Source organism: Bombyx mandarina, chromosome 01 (assembly GCF_030267445.1).
Source record: "Bombyx mandarina strain Sakado chromosome 01, ASM3026744v2".
Taxonomy (NCBI): Eukaryota; Metazoa; Arthropoda; class Insecta; order Lepidoptera; family Bombycidae; genus Bombyx; species Bombyx mandarina.
The window spans coordinates 2,768,967-2,784,568 of NC_143208.1; the positions used below are offsets into that span (position 1 = coordinate 2,768,967).

At 34.2% G+C, this 15,602-nt stretch overlaps 1 protein-coding gene across 2 annotated transcripts; it reads left to right on the forward strand.

Annotated features, from left to right (window-relative positions):
• Window positions 1-9,543: 9,543 nt before the first annotated feature.
• On the forward strand, window positions 9,544-14,508 carry LOC114246362 (uncharacterized protein CG1161). 2 transcript variants are annotated; one of them, XM_028178849.2, is made up of 5 exons: window positions 9,544-9,744; window positions 10,438-10,568; window positions 10,739-10,853; window positions 11,024-11,149; window positions 12,396-14,508. In XM_028178849.2, the coding sequence occupies exons 1-5, from the start codon at window positions 9,688-9,690 to the stop codon at window positions 12,546-12,548; spliced, it is 582 nt and encodes a 193-aa protein (XP_028034650.1). In that variant the 5' UTR covers window positions 9,544-9,687; the 3' UTR covers window positions 12,549-14,508. The 2 variants fall into 2 exon arrangements, with proteins under 2 accessions (XP_028034650.1, XP_028034656.1); XM_028178855.2 differs by having other exon boundaries at window positions 10,453-10,568.
• Window positions 14,509-15,602: the final 1,094 nt, after the last annotated feature.

A 15,602-nucleotide genomic window follows, 5' to 3' on the forward strand; every position in this document is an offset into this window, starting at 1 on the left:
ACCAAATCCGTAATATGATTATGTCCATGTCAATCATACAAACATTTGTGACCAATTTTCATTGCATAAGTAGTGTCTTCACTGGCGTTTGGTAAAAAGTCGGCTTATAAGCGTATACGTAATAATTCCTCAATGAATAAAAGCTTCAAGGTAGATTAATAAAACTACATAGAATACACACGTAGCTAAATGAAATTAGTACCTTAGAATTAAAATTGAATCAAATATAAACAAGCTGCAACATGCTCAAACTTTGTGCTAAGAGATTTACTCGCTAAACAGAAGGGCGCATCAAAACACCATGTCGCGCTCTCCCACGGGAGCCGCTTACAACCGATCGGCTGTATGTTGCGTATTTCCTGCAGAATATAAGCTTAGTGCTCCCAAAATAATAAACTATAACATCAAAGTCGTTAAGTGAGTTTTACAGCAAAATATTGCATTAGCGGCGGCCACATTAGCGGTCCACGACAAAAATTACACTTAAATATAAGATTATTCAAATAATTCTTATTTTACAGCTCAAATGAGCAGACAAGCTTTAATCTACTTGATAACAAACTATAATAGGTATTCATAACATTCATTCCATAAACTTATAGGCCAGGTTTTTTCACTTCAAAAATATCAACTCAAATTAAAAAAAAAAAGGCAAAAGTCAATGTCTCCAGTTGTCGTATTCACTTCAAGAACTCTTTGACACTGGCTAAAAATATTCACGCGCTAATTTCTGTGTCTCTACAAGTTTTGAGTAAACTAAGCGTGTTTTGACAACGAACTAACCAGTTCCTTCCTTCTATCAGTAAATATTCGTTGACTATATGGTATAATACCCAGGGAACAGTGCTTTCCATTCTCCGGTGTATTCCTTAGTCGCCTTACATGACCTCAATACGAAGATATAGATAATCGTTAAGACATCGATCTCAAAGACAACGGTGACGGAACTTGCGAATAGTCTTCTTTTTCTTGCCCTTATCCCCATTAGGGGTTGACACAGCATGTTATGATAAGGTCATACTACATTGGGATTTGGCATGGGCTTTACGACAGACCACCGTGACCTCAACCTTCCTTCGGTTATTCTTCAATAGCATAACCAGTTCAACGTGCCATACCCCCATCCCCATACTCCCATACCCATTCTGTTTTTTGTTCTTTTGGTGTTTCTTTTACAGCACCCGATCTAGCGAATACTAACAATCTTTTAAAACTAAAGCATCACAATCAATCATTGAGAACAACCCTATTGCAGGATTGTAATCGAATCCTAAGCTTCGTTTAAATGATTCGTTAACCGAGCTGTCAGTCCCTGATCAGGAATTACCAGTGACGTTAATTGTTACAGAAACTCAAAAGGGCGGGAAGTGAAGGCGCGTGGGCGACACGTGTCTTTACAAAAACTACATTTTGACATTACTTGACTGGTATACCTACGTACGTTGACTTTCCGATCTTTTGTGTTTCTAAAATACTTTACTCACTTACGTAAAATACTTATAAATTATTTCATATTGTATGTAAACTGTATATATCTATTTATTGTATGCATATTTATTTTCTTAATTTATTGCGAATAGTACACCGCAACGTACCTGCTATGTCTTTGTCTTTTCAAGAATTTATGTAGATTAAATGTTTTTGAAATAATCGAGAGATAAGACCGCCTATTGTACAAATGTATTTGCTTGTTAACTGTTTTCTACAATTCCTTTTTTTTATTGTCCTTGTAGGCAGATGAAGATATGGCCCACCTGATGGTGAGTGGTTGCCGTCGCCCATGGACGTCAGCAACGCCAGGGACAGAGCGAAGCCGGTGCATACCGTAAATTTCCTGCTGAAATCTTACTAACTACTATTACTCGCAAGGACTACTCGCTAGCAGGACTCACTCAATGATTATATAACGAGCTTTCGCCACGATTTTCACTTTTAATACATACTTAGTCAATCAAAAATTACAAGAAAAAGAAAAGAAAAAAGCCGACACGCAAAGTCTATTGGCTTATAAAATTTAACGTCTTTAAACTAATCGCAATTCCGAAAGTTTAAAACTCCCCTAAATGAAACAATTTTGTCACAATCCGTATATTCGTAAGGCTCAAGATAAACTGGCAATTTTCATCTTAGAGCTGTTATCTCACATTTCTTTATTGTTCTCATATGCAAGGGTGTTTTGTGTTTATGGGAATTAATTTTCTGGTATTTTTTTTGTTCATTCAGTTCAATATTAGTTATAACATAACATTTTAAGCCGTTGAAAAAAAATCGGTATACAATTATCAAAATACCTTCTTATATTATGTATAAGTTAGTAGTAGTAGTTTTATTTTTCCAATTGGAAACACAAAGGTATCATACCATACAGCCTAATCTTTTATACCTATATTTTTTTTATACGAATAATGATATTATGAAATGAAATGAAGTCATATGAAATGAGATGAGATGAAATATAATCTCAGTAAAATGGTGGTCATTTACTGAGACTTTTTCAGTGGAGTTTTTGGAGGATCCAGAGAAGTTACGTTCAGCGGGTTTGTTTCGTTTTCCCACATTTGAGCGCTTTCATAGATATTAAATAGTTAATAAACCACCATTATTACACAGAGTCGAGAGTACATTAGAAGTCGTCGTGGCCTAAAGGATAAAACGTCCGATGCATTCGTTTTTTTTTTTTTTTTTTTTTATTGCCTTTGTAGGCAGACGGCATACGGCCCACCTGATGGTGAGTGGTTACCGTCGCCCATGGACTTCAGCAATGCCGGGGGCAGAGCCAAGCCGCTGCCTACCGCTTAATACTCTCCACAAGCCTCGTTCGAAGAAGGACATGTCATAGCGCTCGGGAAACACCGTGGAGGGGAGCTCATTCCATAGCCGGATGGTACGTGGCAAAAAAGATCTCTGGAAACGCACTGTGGATGACCGCAGTGGCTCCAGGTAGTATGGATGAACTCTACTCCGGTGGCGGGCGGTGCGATGGTAAAAACGAGATGCTGGTATCATCTCGAACAATTCCTCAGAGCACTCCCCATAGAACATACGGTATAAAATACAGAGGGAACCGAAGTCCCTCCTCAGACCCAGAGGCTCCAAACGATTCGTATGTAGCGATGCACCGGTGTTCGAATCCCGCAGGCGGGTACCAAATTTTCTGGTTTGACTTCCACGGTGAAGGAATAACATCGAGTAATAAAAATCAAACCCACAAAATTATAATTTGCGCAATCACTGGTGGTAGGACCTCTTGGGAGTCCGCACGGGTAGGTACCACCACCCCACCTATTTCCGCCGTGAAGCAGTAATGCGTTTCGGTTCGAAGGGTGGGGTAGCCGTTGTAACTATATTAAGACCTTAGAACTTATATCTCGAGGTGGTTGGCCCATTTACGTTGCAGATGTTTATGGGCTCCAGTAACCACTTAACATCAGGTGGGTTGTGAGCTCGTCCACCCATAAAAGCAATAAAAAAAAAATAAAGACAAAATAAAACAAATCACACAACTTCACTCCTCGCGTACCCGCCAAAAAGTCATGTAAGTAGGTATTAAGTTAGATTGCATGCAGGTCAACGCTCTAGGGCGACGCTAGAAAGACTTTTGACAGATACCTTCACTATAGACCACTATTTTATACATCGAAAACTAATCGATTCAATGAAATGATTGCGGCAGTCTCTAATTGATATTTAACCTCGGGCATCGAAATTCCTAACAATGAAATAACCCTACATATTCTCCTTGATAAATTAAAAAATTATGATATAAATGCACAAGGGCACGGCTTGGGGCTGTAATCGACTACTTAATAAAAGAATGTGTGATATTCAACGGTCGTTAGGCAAGAAAACCTGCACAACTCGTGCGCATTAAAATTCAGGAACAATTCAAAGCAAAGAGAATATTGTACGATGAACCGACCAGAGCCCGATCCTTGGGGCTTAATTATGTCTTTGTCGTAGAAAAAACGCTTTTAATGATTCAAGTCGAGGTCCTAAAAGGACTACAAATGAATTGTGAGTATTGTCACTGTTACAAGAGCGCGGTGTGGCTGCTCTACACAGATGAATACCTACTTCATGATGTCGAGAAGCAAACACTAGTACCGAATCACGATCGAATAGCTTTATAATAACGAATGAAGATATTATCATGTTAAATCATTGCGCCAACTGCTTTTTAAGTGATAAAGGAAGATCTCTCTCGGCTATATTTAATGATAACTCAGAGGAATTCCCATTATGGAATTAGTAACTGTACATTATATACTGTACGTTGTTAATGCAAATAGAGTTATTAATACAAAAAAGATAACCAAAAGAACAAAATAAGTAATGATCCCAAAGAAATAAAATAGCAAACAACATTAATTAAACATTTCAAAACCAGACTTCAAAACGAATCAAAAACGATTTTCCGACGGGTCCATAAAGCAGACTCGATTACGACTCAAGTGTAAAAATCATTTTCAAATCCTCTTTACAGACGTCGAGGTGTAGCGCTACGAAACATCCACATTTCAAACCTGGCACCGTAAATACACAGACCTATCTCCGTGCTATAAAGTTAGCTGGGCCCCTCGTGCCAGACCCTGTGATTTCTTGATATTTTATTTAAGGCATTAAGCCGGCCCGCTGCTTCTGAGTCGTTAGAGTACGCCGTCTCTATTACGCTATTTTATGATGCAATTCCGAGCGAAAGGACTTTGTGCGAGATGCTGTAAAACTGTTCGCAAGCCGGTGGTGCCTCTCGCGAATTGTTTTTATATTTCGAGGGAACTGAAACTTTGTAAATACTGGACGTGCGACAAATGGGACCATGGGAATAAAACTGTAAAGATCGAAATTTTATAATGTTAATTTAAACAAAAGAGAAAATGTTGAATAATAATTGTTTTATTTAATGTCTGCTCTTTTTCTTTTGAGATATTTTTATTTGATACCTATTATTTGATTCACGTATAAGTCTTCTTTTTTGTTAGTATATAAAGTATTTATCTAGATCGATAATTTAATCTTCATATACATTATATTATGTTCAATTAAATAAGTGGCTGCTACACAAATATATAGCCAAAATCATCGTCAAACTTTGGAGCTTGAGGCTGTATTGTTCAACTTACTACTCGAAAAATTAACAGTCGGATTTAACTTGAAGAACATAAGTTCGATTTACAAAATTAGAACAATTTATATGTTACTTTTATTGATAAATCATTTATCGAATGGCGGCCAGTTTGAAGTTTTATATTTGTAAACAAAAGGATACATATTAGGATACATTTAAAAGCATTTAGAATTCTTCTCCTCATCCGAATTATTTCACAAATTCACTCCAAAATCGGGTGAGACCGCCGTACATATCATGAGTTTCTCTTCTCCCGAGGTTATTGGCAGATAGATATCTATCTATCTTATCTAAGCAAGCCGTATTTTTTCAGTCTGGTCTAGAGGGCATACCCTCGTTTATCTTAACACTATAATCACCTATCAGATTTTATCGTGCCTGGTTAAGTCGCATGTCCTCCTCAGCATTGATATTAATAAGCTACAGTTAATTAACTAAAACTTTGAAACATTGATACACAACAGAACATAAGTATACATAAGTACCTATAGGCCAATTACTATAGTCACGTAACTCAAATTTCCCAACAAGTACTTTGATAAAACCCTATCATCCTTGAATAAATATGTCTACATAGAAACCTCCTATAGGTACGTATATTCTATTAGAAAAATATAAAGTAGCGAATCTTGTAGGAGCTTTCTCCTACAATACTCCAACAGCGGACTTTTCCGCTGTTTGTATTAAGCGAAATAGCCTCATTACCCACGTAATGAGTTAGTTAACCACGCGATTGTTTTAATACAAACTGATGCGCACTTAACGAACGCCATTTGTCGAATGTCAGCCATCTTGCCACACAATCCTGGAGGGAAAGTTTTTGATCTTGTAAATTATTTTTTTTCGGAGATCGGAGTTTGACATCACAATCATCATAATAGCATAAGATGTCAAAATAAATATTCAGAACAACAAATAAGCAGAGAAGAATTTGAAATAGCAAGTTCAATCAAAATTTGACTTATTTCTGGTTTTTTCTCTGCCTACCTACCTAATCTTTGGTAGGAGCTCGACCGGGTTGGAAACGTCGCGGCACTATCCTGTTTATCAGTTACGAAGCAATCATTCGATCCGATTTGTTGAGATTTCGTCATATGTCTCAAGATGGATGGCAGCATTCACGTCGCGGAGCCGATGGTAACCGCTAGTAAAGTAAGAGGTTCATAAACCCATTTAATCCACATCTATCTCAATTCTTAACTACAGAATGAAACACCAACTATCAAACCTTTAGGCATGGTATCATTATGCCCATAGATTATACACTTATGCCTCTCACTGCAGGTGAATGAAGTTAGCCCCTCAAAAAATTTTTTTTTTCCTGTTTTATACTTATTTTCTATTAATACGTTTGTTCATCATTTGTTCATGATTGTTCACTGTTAATAATTGTTTGTTCTGCATTTATTTATTTAAAAAAAATATTTAAAAATATACCTACAAGTTAGCCCCTCTAATGCAATTTTTTATATTTTTTCATCCTTAATGACCCGTAAATATTCATTTTCGATTGTTCTTATATAAAACACGTTTGTTCTCTTTCGAAATTACTCGTTTTTTGTTTAATTTACTATTTTTATTAGTTGAATAAATGTATGGAAAATATGTGTACTGCGCATGCGCCAACTATAATGCCTAAACTTTCTGCGCGGTTTTAATCGTGAAAAAAAAAACAAATATAAATCCTGAAGGAGCAATTAATTGGCATACAGTTTAATTAAAAAAAAAAAAAAAAAAATGAAATAATGTGCATTGGCGTTAAGTTAGATCAAATACATTTTTTCCATCCTCCTACTTATCGTTATGAAGGTATAAAAAAGATAGGGAGTTCACATAGGTAATATAAACAAATAAATAAATATGTTCATTATTTATCTTTCAAGAGATAATGTAGGTATACATTATAATAACTTTTTTACACAGTCGAAATTATATTCCTAACATTAGTAAAATAACATTTTAATACGATAGGTAAGAGGATGGAAAAAATGTATTTGGTCTAACTTTACGCGGAAATTATATTCCTAACATTAGTAAAATAACATTTTAATACGATAGGTAAGAGGATGGAAAAAATGTATTTGGTCTAACTTTACGCGAATGCACATTATGTCATTTATTTATTTTTTAATTTTGAAGTGAAAACTTCTTTAGAATCGTTGTGATTTCAAACCGGATGCAACGGAAAAAATGACAGGTAAGAGACACAAATACAAAAATGTGTAGGATGAAGCCAGCAAAGAATGAGACAGAAATATACATACTATTTAATACAGCGCCATCTGTGAAATTTTTTAATACTAACGTGTGTATGAAAGCTCTTGTAGTGAATTTTAATTTAGGATTATACGTGAAATTAAAATATCAATTCACAGAGGGCGCTACCTTACAATTATTTACTAATGACAACATTTTACATATACTTAAGACGTTTAGGATAATTGTATTTTAATTTTGGAAGGTTTCACTTCTACCACGTGTGAATTACACACATTTTGTATTTTTTTAATTAAATTGTATACCAATTAATTGATCCTTCAGGATTTTTAATTGTTTTTTTTTCACGATTAAAACCACGTAGAAAGTTGAGGCATTATAGTTGACGCATGCGCAGTACACATATTTTGCAGACATTTATTCAATTAATACAAATAGTTAATTAAACAAAAAATTAGTAATTTCGAAAGAGAACAAACGTATTTTATATAAGAACAATCGAAAATGAATATTTACGAGCCATTAAGGACGAAAAAATATTAAAAATTGCAATCAAGGGGCTAACTTATACATATATTTTTAATAATTTTTTTAAAATAAACAAATGCAGAACAAACAATTATTAACAGTGAACAATCAAGAACAAATGATGAACAAACGAATTAATAGAAAATAAGTAGAAAACAGGAAAGAAAATTTTTTTTGAGGGGCTAACTTCAGTCACCTTCTCACAGCCATCTATTTAATGTCAGCATAGTTACCTACTTAATTTACTAAATTTTTGTTCTAAAATCAGAGACATCTGTTGACGTATTCAGACATATAAATCACAATGTTGCAATAATATAATTCTGACTACTAAAATACCTAGTCAGGTCATAAATTCTGTCACATGTTTAATGTAAAATAATTGAAACAAGTTTATTCATTATGTAACCATTCATATACCAAAATGAACTTAACAAAACATAGATTCTTATGACACTAAAGTTTATTCAAAATGACCTCCGTGATTTTGAATACAGGCCTTCAATCTGCGCGGCCAGTCGTCTATCGCAGCACGAACGAGGTCCATGTCAATATCGGCGGCTGCCTCAATCAAGGATGTCTTGAGTGACTCCAAATTGGGATGAGGCTTTGAGCACGCCTTTTCCTCCAAGTGTTGCCATATCTTGTAATCTAACGGATTCAAATCTGGACTGGAGGAGGGCCAGTCTTCGTGCCGGATGAAGTCGATTTCACGCGCCGCCAGCCAGTCTTGTGTGCTCTTCGCTCTATGAGCTAGCGCCGAATCTTGTTGGAATACCCAGTGCCTGTTATTGAACATGGTATGAGAAACAGGTTCCACAAGGTTCGTCAGGACTGTATTTTGATACATAACTGCATTCGTTTTTACACCTTTCTCACAAAAATGTACCTCTGTTAAGCCCCAATAAGAAACTCCCAACCATACCATGAGCGAGGATGGAAAATGACCTCGTTGGACACGCGGAATACGCTTGCTCGCTTCTTCACTACTGTGTGCGTACACCTTATCATTTTGTTTGTTGAAGCTCTCTTCTACAAATTTTTCAGTATGTTAAAAATTTGAATTGGCGCGTAACCGCAACGATGCAACGTAATAACTGCAACACGTCCTTCTTTAAGCGTCCACTCCATACTTAAAAACAAGTAAATTCTAAAAGTATACATTTTTATTTTCATGAACAATTCGAAATTCGAATTCAATAAACTTTTTTGTGGCCAGCATTCTAAAAGAAAAGTTTTTACTGTGTGACAATACTTATGACCTGACTAGTTATTCAACTGAATTCAACAGAACAATGTACAAATAGACGTTATACTTGTGTAATTGAAGATTATCAGTAAGCTTACAGCCTTATTGTGCATTTATGGATGAATGAGTTTTACCTTAGACTATAATTATTAGCCGTTTTAGTAGGTAACCAAAGATCTTGGACTACCAAAATAGTATCATAGTCGTGCAGAAATAAAATAAAATAATAAATAAAATAAACACAACATGAAAATGTATAACGCGTACACATAGGGAACACAACGTTAGCAACATAACATGCTAGACTAGAAAGGGGCAAATTTATGTTCATTTATGATCTTTGTTCTTATTTTTAATTTTGTTCAACATTCAGATATATCCAACATTTCGCAGCGTAACAAATTCTATACCATGGCAACATGCTAATAATATTTCAAAATGGCCTACATTGCTATGTTGACAAAATAAGAAAAGAATTGTGATTTAATTGAGAAAGAAGCACTAACAGTACCTAAGCTATTAAAAGTAATAGTTAAAAAATTTGTGATCTTTTATCGAATTTTATAAAATGTATTTGAAATATATTATTTTAGTGTTTCTCGGAACGTGCATCTTCTTTGTGTCTGTAAGTGTATCAAGTAAAGAACGGAATCTGTAAAGTTTAGCACTATTCCCAAGTTTATTGTACTAACTTTAACTCAAACTATTATCTTCTCTAAGATAATTTTTAAATACAGCGCCATTCACAGAGACATTTTAAACTCACTACCTATTAGACTATTTATTTTAACTGACGTAGACTAGTGCATACAGAAATTGGAGCTTCTAGAAGCTAGATAGGCTAGGGCGCGAGAGGTCGCCAGGATGTTTATAGGTCAGATCAATAATAAATTTTACACTAGAACTTGACAAAGTGGGTCATGATAAAATATTTCTGTAGCTTTGTATGCATATATTTTTAAATACACTAATAAAAACATTACAAACTACATAAGAATGTTGATGAAAAAATTGTTCTTACTCATTTTTATTTGTGATTATGCCCAAGATAGTTCGGTGGCAGATAAACCAACATTCTTTAGCATACACTCATTAAAACCTATTTATACATTACCCATGGATGACAAAGATGTAATTTACCCATTTGGATATAAGGTATAAGGCAAGAGAAAATGATATTCTGAACTTTAACATAAACTAAAGGTAAAATGTTGGAGTGCCTCAAATATTGCATTAGAAGTATTTGCTACTATTACTTCCACTCGCTTAGGCAATAATCTTATATTAACAAGAGAATATTACAACATTCTTGTAATAGTGTTTTGGTGAACAGGGCACTTTTGAGAACAAACGTTGCAAGTGTGTGTGTCCGAGCCCCGCAGCTGTCTTCAATAACACTGCTGACACAGGACGCAGTCCCTTTATCGACAATGTGCCTCCTAATAAATGGTTTGTAAATAATTTAACTTTTAAATTAATATTACATTATATGAAATTTAAAAAAAACATTTGTTAACATGCGAGAGATATAATTGCTTTTGTTGCTTCAAAACTTTACAATAAAATCATTAATGAATGAGTAGTGTAAAGATGATTTAAATGTATCAATTTCCCAACAGCAACTGTGAAGGCCTAGTGCTACCCCGAATTGGAGACCAACTCAAAGATCGTGCTCAAGAATTTTGTCCCCGTTGTCAGTGCAAATATGAAAACAGAAACATCACAATTATAAAGGTTATTTGTATTCACTATTATTAAGACACTAAAAGAAGAGAATCAAGTACACAATTCATAGTTCTATTCTGATGTAATAATCATTTATTGTTATAATTCCAACATAATACAATTACAAGTCTGTAAGGTTACAGGAATTTGTATAACTAATCTATTATGCATTTGATCAGGTAGTGGTGATTATTGTTATCTGGGTGATCATGTTGCTGGTGGGGTACATGGGTTTCCTGATTTGTTTGGATCCTCTAATCAACAAGCGAGCCATGGCATCATATCAGGAGCATACCAATGAGGATGTAAGTATGTTTGTCACAAGTATTCTAATATAAAAACAAAATTTGTGATTTAAGACACATTCTATATCAGGTAGGTAACACAGCATGAAATTTTAATAAATGTAAACATTTATTAATAGAAGTCTTTGAACATAGCTAGAAATATATTTTCTTACTGTTTTTAAAAATATATATCTGGCATTGAGCCTTGGTTGCTCACAGTGGGTCTAGTGGATTCAACGTCAATCAAATAACAATGTAGAGGGCTTGGTGGTTTTCTGCATGACCAATCAGGAATGAGTACATTCGCATGAAGTGGCCCGGTCACACTGCTTATAGAACAGATGGCCACTGGCGAAAATTTCTCAAGCACACCGGAAAACTTAGCATAGGTAGCCCTCGCACAAGGTGGACCGATGACCTATTGAAAGAATATGGCAATCAGCTGGATGCAGGCAGTGCTGGACCGGTCATCATGGTGAGGCTTGGAGAAGCCTATATTCAGCAGTGGACATCTGCATATCGTCCTTGTTTAACCAAAATCTGCTATGTGCAAAAACTCTTTTGAATTAATGAGTAAAAACATTTTTGTATAAAATTTTATATGAAGGTGAATTTTTAAAAACCATATCAAATGAAACCTATACATAAATATTAAAGCTATAGACACATAACAATTTGTGAAGTTATACTTCTTTAGGCGCGTTATGAAAAATTGATGAGTGTAATTTTACGATGCGCGTGCACCGTGACACAAAATTATGTAACTTGGCGAGTCTGAATATAGCCGCAGGTGAACTTTCCGAACCGTACCAAGAAAGACCGAATTTATACGATGTCAAAAAAAGGGATGTCCAATATGCGTGTTTGAGGATGTTGTTTAATCGAATTTTTTTCAAATTGATTAAAATTTAAATAAAAAAAACCAAATAAATTTAATAAAAATAAAGTAAAACTTCTTACGCGCGTACATAAGTACACGCACCCTTTTTTTATATGGTAGATAGGGCTGTGAGCTATATGAAAAGGTCAAAAAGTAAAAATCTCAAAAAGTGCATATAGCAGATTTTGGTTTGACAACGACAATATATTCAGCAGTGGATATCTGTGGGTTGATAGATAGATAGATAGAAAATAATACAATTTGCACCTTGAATACTGACACAAAAAAAATTGTAATACATCAATAAAATATAAAAAAAATATCTTTTTTATTGTGCAAACTACAATTTAAAGCTGTTGTGATAAAATGGCAAAATCTTTGCAGGATGACAACCCTATACCAGGAACGTCTCAGACAATGGGTGCAACTCCCCGCGGGAATGTTTTGAACCGGGTTACCCATCAGCAGGACAAGTGGAAGCGTCAGGTCCGTGAGCAGCGTCGCAACATTTATGATAGACACACTATGTTGAACTAGCTCATGACTAAACTCAACTCCTCAGACCATGAATGATAATGAGAATGTACTGTTCGAATACAGAGATTGACAGGCATGTGTATTGTACAAACAATGCTGATAGAATGCAATATAAATAAGAATGGGAATTTCAAAGGCCTCCCCCAAATTCTTATTTCATAATTGCAAGATACGACTAAGAACTACAAGAACATAAAATATTCAATTTAAAGTTTTGTTTCAATTGTTATTTTTGTTATAATACACTGGATTCGGTGTTATTCACAGCTTTGTCACATTCGTTCAGAATGTGTACATAAAAATAGAGCATAACAATTTGAGCTGTTACTGATACTGTTGTTATCAGGATACCTTTTGCATAGTTGAAGCTGTACTCCTCTGTGTTAACATCGGATTAATATTTAAATTATTTGGAGTTGAGTCATTATGGCCCCATTTTGGTTAGCAATGAATCATTATGTTAAGCAAAACATCAACTATATTATTTGATCATAAACTCAGAATTGGTGACAAACATTGTCTAATTGACGACGGTCATAAGTTACCATTAGCTGATAAACATACAATAAATAAATTGCTTGTTTAACATTCTAAGGCAGGGGTGGGCACCGCGGCGCTCGCGGGCGATTTTTAATGCGCCCTCGCTGGACTAATGTAAATGTATCAGAGCCAGAGCGATTTACTTACTCTTGTCTAACGGCGATATACAGCAAGTAGTCAGTTGAGTTTAGGATTGTGTATAGATTAGCAGTTTGCTAACCTTGAGCGTATCTAATGACACCCACGTATTTTTTGTTACTGTGTGATCATATTTCGAATAGATCACGCTTAGACCGTGCATTTAAAACTACCAAGTAATCCGAAATAATTCTTTTCTTTCAATACCGAACAAAGCTTAATGACTCACGTTTAGATAATTGTTTAAGGACTGGAACCTCTAAATATATCTCCAATTATAAGAAATTAGCTGAAAATATGGACACCCAAGTTTCACACTGAATTATATGTATCAATATATTGTATGACATCAACAAAATAAAATTAAAAAATCTGTTTTTTAATGCCTATTGATACCTGTTGATTATCTGTAAAAAATGCGCCCTCGGTGATTTTCAAATTTAGTATACTCATAATAATTATTCTATATAGTTATGTTTTAAATTCTTAGCATGCAAATCAAGGCTATAGTGGCTAACCATTTTCTTTTGTAAAAAAAGACTTTAAATCTATTTTCATTAATAAAGAAATAGACAATTACAGCAAGCCTCACCTATAATTCTGCAGCTATTAATTATAATCATTGTGTATAATTTGTGTTAACATAAATTATAATTTTACATTTCGCCAATGTATTTTTAACTTTCGTTTTAAATAGTCAAACAAAATAATTGAAGTAACTAGATTGAAAGTAATAATTATATTAAAAAGAATTTGCTGCATATTATAAAGAACTACACTTAAGTAATCATACAATTTAATTTTTCCATTTTAAAATTGTTAATTATATAATAATATTTATGATTGAATTTTGGCTATTTATAAAAATATACACCACTATTATTATTTATAGATTTGAAAATTTTTATATTGTTCACTTGGTACTAAATAGTCTCTAAATCATTTTAATGTTAAAGTGAAGTAATTATTTTTATCACATTTGCTGTTAATTATACATAACAGTATAACATGATATTTAAAATCATTGCAAGACAAAATGGATTTACAAGATTCATACAAATAATGTTTATTTTAAACTCTGAAGTAGTTAAGTTTTGTAATCGTTAAGTATTAAATTAGTTCTTAGTTTTCATAGTATTAAAATAAAATGGAACTATTTGATCTATTTTAAAGATGTCATCTGTATAAATGGTTTTTATTAAAATAATTTTTGATTGTTATTTTACTGTAATTTATTGTTTTTAAACGGTGTAAAAATATAATAAAATAATGTAAAAGCTAATGTTTCATAATTTTTAGTATAATTAAAACAAAAAACTCATTGTAACATTAATTGAAAAAGATATATTTCATTCAAAATATATTTTAACCAATTAATAAAAAATTCCGTGATTATGGTTTATAAAATCCAACTTCATGATTATTATCGGCAAATTCGGTACCTAAACGAAGTGAAAATCGGCTTCAATAAATTATTGTTGAAATATTTTACAATACGCTTACCTGTAACAATTGATAGGTACCACCACCCTTATCCCGCCCGTCTTACCCCGAAGGAAAACACAAATTTTCGAAATTATTAACTATAAAAATTATTATCTCACAAAAATAATAATGTTATATAAATATTATTATAAACTGAGCATTATTTCTTACATTTTTCTTAGTATTGTTGATACTTGACGAAAAAACTGCTAATTAATACATTAAATATAGGAAAAAATATAACATAGGAAATAGGAAAAAATTCTATCAAATCTGGCCGGGGCTTAAATTACAAACACATAGAAGCATAAGTACCCACAAACTCCATTCGTCCAACTTTAAAATACTATTTCTGATGGAAGGACGTATTGCAAGCTCATATGAGAACTTGCCAACATTACTGCCTAAATCCATCGCAGAGTAATCATGCGTTCTGATTTTTAGGATCAAACTCTTATACAATAAAAAAATGGGTGGAAGGCAAGATCCACATTATGCCTATGGCTATAGTAATCACTTACTAAGTACCACTTCGATAAAACGGCACGACACGAGAACCCTCTCATCGTGGCCGCCGGTAACTACATTTCCGATCCTGCGGACAGAATGGAAAGCAGTCGACGTCGCCCCAAACATTTCGGATCCTCCCGATCCACTAACGGTACTTTTAGGTACCTCAAGCACCGGTCATCGTTCTCGTCAAACCCGTCGCTTGCGACGAAGGGCTCGACGAGTAAATTAACCCTCAGAGACAGCCCACTGAGTTTCTCGCCGGATCTTCTCAGTGGGTCGCGTTTCCGATCCGGTGGTAGATTCTGCGAAGCACGGCTCTTGCTAGGGTTCGTGTTAGCAACATCGTCAGGTTTGAGCCCCATGACCTCACCTACTAGT